We start from the raw sequence: 6,564 nt of genomic DNA, 5'->3' as shown, positions 1-6,564 counted from the left end.
TCTTTTAACATTAGGCTTTAGATTTTTAGATTACACCCTTATATTAGAAAAAACTTAAGTGGATCCTGTGAAGTACCACAGACGTAAATGAATGGCTAGGATATGAGCAAAATAGGCATAACCAAATAATAATCTGGAGAGGATCCAGACCCATCAAAGTCTTGAGTTCAGCCAAACTTACAATTTTTTTTGAATAAAAATGCTACTATTACTTCTTTATCGGGGCCATATTCTATTTTCTTCATTTTAAAATTTAGGATATCAAACAAGCAAAATTATTCAATTCGAACTCTCTATTTTTCAATGAAAAAATATCATTTTTTTCAGATTCTCTATTTTTAAAATTATTAATGCTTAACATTAATTATGCATTAAAAAAAATACATAAAAAATAATATGATTTTTTAAAAACAAATATACGTTGAATAGAAAAATATATTATCATTGATATTTTTTTTTGAGTAATCAAGAATCAATAAAAGGAAGAACAAAGGGTTCTCCAATCCTGTTTACACAAAAGCGGACAAGTCCTCCCAAACAAAGAGAAAATACCAACCAATTCTAGCTACGATAGGAACAAAAGAGGATCCTTTACAAATTCGTAAAAACTATAATTGGAATTAGAATTTTCTCCCAAAAAGGACCACTTCCAAGCGAGCAACTTTACATTCCACACCGTATTATCAACATTCCAACCGTCATTCCGGAAACACATATCATTCCGAGTTAACCAAATCGACCACGTGGTTGCCATCCAAATAAGGCCCCACTTGCTTTCCCTAACTTTGTTAACTTTACAAAAACTATACCAATCCAAAAAATTAGCTAAACAATCCTCCTCCTTACCAACCGGTTTACCGACCCAAATTGCAATATCGTTCCAAATTAAATCCACCACTTTACAATTAAAGAAGGAGTGATTTCTACTTTCTAATTCCGCCTCACAAAAAGAGCAACATAAAGAGTTTAAAGGAATAGGAATACCTCTAATCTTCAAAAGATCTTTAGTCGGCAATCGATTAACAAAAAGTCTCCACCCAAAAATCCTTATTTTAAAAGGAACCGCCAACTTCCAAATTTTGGCCACCAACTCTTCAGTTTTATTACACGGACCAAACGGAGTACGAAAAGAAGCATAAAAAATGTAACAAGAAGCTACCGAAAACTCACCTCCTTTAGTCCCTAACCAACCAACTTTGTCTCCCTTATCCGAATCAAAAGCCATCAACGGAAGAGAGGAACGAAGGGAGTTCAAAGAAAGACGAATGTCGGTAGTCAAAAAGCTAGATTTAATACCAAAATCACCCCAACCCCATACTCCATTGTGCCACCCTCCCATCGCTCCCACCGAAACCTTCTTGAAACAAGACAATAAATAAAGGTCCGGATACTCATGACTTAGAATATTGCCTTCCGTCCATCTACCTTCCCAAAAAGGAATAGAAAAACCGTTGCCAATCTCGAATTTGCAATGATTCGCCATTGGATCTCTATTAGTCGCCATGCCAATGTTGATTAAGTCCTTCCACCACAAAGATTTGGATAAAGATGAATGCGCCTTAGAATCCCCACAAAATACCGTCGTCGAAATGTCTCCATAACGGGCTCTTAGCACGTCGTACCACACATTATTATCACCTTTAAGAATTCTCCATCTCCATTTATTAAGAAGCGCAAGATTAAAGTCCATCACGTTCTTAATACCCAAACCTCCCAATTCTTTAGGAAGGCAAACCTTCTTCCAACTAACCCAATGAATCTTTTATTTTTCCTCCACACCACCCCACAAAAAGTTACCTTGAAGTTGCGAAAACTCCTTGGCCACTTTCTTCGGCATCTTGTAAAAAGACATGGTGAAAATAGATAAAGAACAAATAATAGATTTTAAGAGAGTCAACCTACCTCCAATGTTCAAGAAGCGATTTTTCCATCCCGATAAACGTTTCCTCATTTTAGCAAGGAGAGGATCCCAAGAGGAAGACTTCCTAGGATTAGAACCAATATTAATGCCAAGAAATTTGAAAGAATTGTCTTCCCTCCTACATGAGAGAACATGCGCCGCCGCTTCCAAAAAATAAGGATTAGTATTAATTCCAATCAATTTGCTCTTGTGGTAATTTATACCAAGACCCGACACCTCTTCAAAAGCCTTCAAAACCGCCTTAATAGCCCACACGTGTTTCCAATTTCCTTCCCCAACCAACAAAGTGTCGTCCGCAAATTGAAGAATATCCACCACACATCTTCCATTTACCTTGAAACCACTATATTCCCCTAGTTCCATAGACTTCCTAACCAACCCCGGCAAAGCTTCCGTAACTAACACAAAAAGAAAAGGTGAAAGAGGATCACCTTGCCTCAAGCCTTTCTCTACCACAAATTCATCGGTCGGACTACCATTAACCAATACGGACATATTACTATGAAAGATCAAAAGGTCCATCCATCTAACCCACTTCGATTCAAAACCCATCTCAATTAACATAGATCTTAAAAAATTCCAATTTACCTTGTCATAGGCCTTTTCAAAATCCACCTTAAAGAGAAGACAATTCCTCTTTTCTTTTTTAGCATAATCAACCACCTCATTTGCCACTAGCACGCCGTCAAGAAGTTGCCGGCCCGGAACAAACGCGGTTTGACAAGGAGAGACAATGGAGTTCAACACCCTTTTTAATCTTCCGGCCAAGAGCTTCGCAATGGCTTTGTACATACAAACTATAGTCATCCAAGGAAACCGGATTAGGAGACTTCGGGATTAACACCAAGAAAGAGGAGATGACCGCTTTCGATAAAGCCTCGCCGGAGTGAAAACAATTAAAAAACCGCACAAAATCTTCTTTGACAATATTCCAACACTTTTTGATGAACAAAAAGGAGATTTCATCCGGGCCCGGACTCTTCGAATCACCGCAATTCCAAATCGCTTCTTTAATTTCCTCCTCAAGAAAAGGTTTCTCGAGTTCCTTCACGTCTTCGCTATTAATTTTGTTGAAATTGATGCCTCCCAAAAACGACCTTAACCGCTCCTCTTCCGCAAATTTATTGGAAAAATGACTACGAACCTCCTCCTTTACCTCACACACCGAATCCAACAACAATCCCGAAGAAGATAATGGGCCAATGTGATTAAGTCTTCTTCTCTCCTTCATAGCCTTGTGGAAAAAAGAACTATTACAATTCCCCTATTTCAACCACCTCAATTTGGTTTTTTGAGCTAACATATTTTCTTTTATCCTCAAATTCAACCAAAACCTACTAGAAGCCTTCTTCCTATCTAAAACAACATCGGAATAAGAATCAAAAGAATCTTGTTCCAACCTTTCATCCCCTAAATTAATCTCTCTCACATCCTCCTCCATCATCAAATCTATCTTCCCGAAAACATTCTTGTTCCACCACCTCAAACAATCTTTCAAGCGTCGGAGTTTTTCTTTCAAAATGAAGTCCCCTCTTCCTTCAACTTTAATCTCATTCCAAGATTTTTCCACAAAAGGAATAAAAGAATCAAAAGAGAACCATTCATTATTGAACCTAAAAGGCTTCGGCCCCCAATCACGGTTGTCCATCACGAGCCAAACGGGGCAATGATCCGATAAATCTCTATCTTCAATTTTTTGGCCAATAACCTTCCATCTATCAACAATCACTTCCGAAAGAAGAAATCTATCAATGCGACTCATGGACCTACCATCTCCACTATACCACGAGAACTTCTTACCTTTGCAAGGAATTTCTATCAAATCACTCTTCTCCACAAACTCGGCGAAAAGCCTCATACCACTATTGTTATCATATAACGTTCTCCCTTTCCTCTCGCCACGATGTTTGACGGCGTTGAAATCCCCTCCTATAATCCATTCGCCATCCGTGAAAGTCTCTTTCAACTCTAACAACTTACTCCACAACTCCTTCTTCTTAGATAAAATACACGACGAATAAACATTCACAATGTAGTAAATAAAACTCTTCCATATCACTTTTATTCCGAGATATCCTTCCCCCTTGAAACTGTGAATAACCTCCAATGCCTCGTTTTTCCAAAGCGTTATTAGCCCCCCCGATAAGCCGAGGGAGTTAGAGAAAGAGAAACCAATATTCGTGTTGCTCCAAAAACTAAGTGCACAAAACTCATGCATGTTATCAATCTTCGTTTCTTGAATCAAGAAAACATCCGCCCCACCTTTTTTAATTAGAGAACTAATTCTTCTTCTTTTAAGAGCATTTGCTCCCCCCCCCCTTATATTCAACGTGCCAATAATCATAAAAACCGGTTTGTTTTCTCCTCCCCTCCAACCGTTGTCGGGACAACTTTAGAATTAGCTTCCTCCCTACCTACAACACCCAAAGCAATAATTGACTCCTTCAATTTACCTCCCCTTTCATCTTCCACTAACTCCCATTGTTTTTTGTTGTTCCTTGAAATAACTGAATTTTCAGCATGATCCCCATAACACATTTCAGTTTTACCACTACTTACTGCCAGTAAATCAGAACAAGAACATTGTTGCAGAGTCCCTTTCCTTTTAATCTTCCTGAATTTATTTGTAGCTACCAAAAATTTGACAGAACCCAGCTCAGAAATTCTCTTCAATTTGATCTTTTTAGATTTCAAAACTGAATTAACCTCCCTGTTACCACAATTGTCCAATAAGAAAGAATTTCCAACATGGCCTGTGCAGCTCACTGCTAACCGCTTGTGAGTTGACACCTTGTCCTGACCAGCGCCCACGAGACTTCCTCCACCAGCCACTGAACAAACCCGTCCCTGAAAAAAACCAGCATCCGACATCGCTGTTGATTGAGCAATCTCCCGTTCCAACGGAACAGAGCCAGACAGAGCATTACCATCAGACACCAAAGATAAATCCTTCGATTTCGCAGCAATCAGAGCCCTATCATATCTTCCCAGTTCGGGCTGAACACTATCTAAAGGGGAGCAAGGTTCTAACACAGAGTTTTTAACGACCGAATCAGATTGCCCTGATGCAGAACAACTGATATTACTGCCAGCCAAGGAATGTCTAGACGAAAATTCCTCTATAGGGTCAGAATCAGAAACCTTCACATTATCCTCCCTGTTGCCTTTTGAGTCATCAGACCAAGCCTCCTCCAAATCGACGAAATCCGACGACCAAGATTCAGAATTAGAATTAGAAGAAGCAATGGAGACGGAGGGAAAAGAATGACACTCCAGTTCTTCCAAAACCAGTAGAGTAAAAGGGACACCGTCAATATCTATCAACACTGATTGTTGAGAAGCAAAATCAAATTTCACTTTCAGTGTGATCCTAGCAAACTCAAAATAACTCCCTTCACTCGTCCTACTGTCCAAACAGATAAACGTTCCCAAAGAATTCGCCAACGACATAAGAAAATCATTGTTCCACGCAAAACACGGTATACCGAACACCCTAATCTTAATTGTCCTCTCCGAGTCAACAACATCAGGAGTCCACTTCCTGATTGCAGAAAACCAACACTTCCAGTTTGATACACCTTCCTCTAACAGAATCCCCAAAGCCCCTTGTTCCGTTTCCTCGAGCAAGCAAAGATTCGGCCCTAACACCGACATCTTAATAGCGTGAAAACCAACAACATCCATCATGGTTTGGATTCTATGCGCCGAACCCGCGATCAGAATCTCACCCACCATAGCATTAGCGAACCTGTTCCTGTCTTCCTCACTCGTTACGTGTCTCAACAAAACTGAGGGTTGAGCCGAAGAAGCTAACGGAGCTGAAGCAGAAACTGAAGCTCCCACCACTCCTGCCACCGCCCCTGCGTAAGACAACCCCTCCCTTCTATTGTTGAAACGTCCAAACCCTCGATCTCTACTCTTAATCTCGACCGCACCAAAGTTACCCCTCCCCCTGTACTGAAACGCCGCTTCTCTATCTTTAATTCTGTCGAACCTAGGGATGTTGGCGTGTATCTTCTTCCCCTTCACGATGACATTGTCTAACTTCACTACTAATAACCTAGCGTCTTCCACCTCCACGAATCTTGCGAAACCAAACTTTTTCCCGAACTTGTTTCTTCTTGGTGAAATCGACACTTCTACCACCTCCCCTATGCACCCAAACAGCTCGAAAAACTCCTTGGCCGTGTACCTGTCCGTTAAAGCAGAGAAATAGAAAGAAACAACGTTTTCCTCCCTACCACGTTTCAGATTGAAAGATGGTGGGAACGAATCCCAGGGGTACATCTTTCGCCCACCTTGATGCCGCCTGACCACCGTCCATCCGTCTGGACGCTGCCGTAAACCGCCGCGCATGGAAGAAAAACCCTAAAGCCCCAAATCGCCCTCCCTTGATCAGAGCGATTTTTCCTTCTTTTATTTAATTTGATAAACAAAACACCTTGACTCAAAAGTATTTGCGACGTCAATTGATAGAAAAGAAATGAAATTAGTTGATACCACAAATTATTCAATTAATTATGATAATAAAAAATATTAAAAAAGGTATCTAAAGGGTGATATATTTCACTGCTTAGTTTACATATCTTTTTGTATATTTCTAATGTAATTTTAATAAAGTCTACAAGATGGTTTTTTAAATT

At 39.8% G+C, this 6,564-nt stretch overlaps 3 protein-coding genes across 3 annotated transcripts; all 3 read right to left on the bottom strand.

Annotated features, from left to right (window-relative positions):
- Positions 1-565: 565 nt before the first annotated feature.
- Positions 566-1,690, bottom strand: LOC131619266 (uncharacterized). Its single transcript, XM_058890379.1, has one exon. It carries the CDS (start codon positions 1,688-1,690, stop codon positions 566-568), a length of 1,125 nt encoding a protein of 374 aa, XP_058746362.1.
- A 1,495-nt stretch (positions 1,691-3,185) lies between these two features.
- LOC131619265 (uncharacterized) lies at positions 3,186-4,139 on the bottom strand. The gene has a single exon (XM_058890378.1). The coding sequence runs from the start codon at positions 4,137-4,139 to the stop codon at positions 3,186-3,188; it is 954 nt and encodes a 317-aa protein (XP_058746361.1).
- A 122-nt stretch (positions 4,140-4,261) lies between these two features.
- LOC131619263 (uncharacterized) lies at positions 4,262-6,277 on the bottom strand. The gene has a single exon (XM_058890377.1). The coding sequence runs from the start codon at positions 6,275-6,277 to the stop codon at positions 4,262-4,264; it is 2,016 nt and encodes a 671-aa protein (XP_058746360.1).
- Between the last annotated feature and the right edge of the window lie 287 nt (positions 6,278-6,564).

Source organism: Vicia villosa, linkage group LG7 (genome assembly GCF_029867415.1).
Source record: "Vicia villosa cultivar HV-30 ecotype Madison, WI linkage group LG7, Vvil1.0, whole genome shotgun sequence".
Taxonomy (NCBI): Eukaryota; Viridiplantae; Streptophyta; class Magnoliopsida; order Fabales; family Fabaceae; genus Vicia; species Vicia villosa.
The sequence above is the reverse complement of the archived record's forward strand: the minus strand, read 5'-3'. Positions and strand labels throughout refer to the sequence as shown.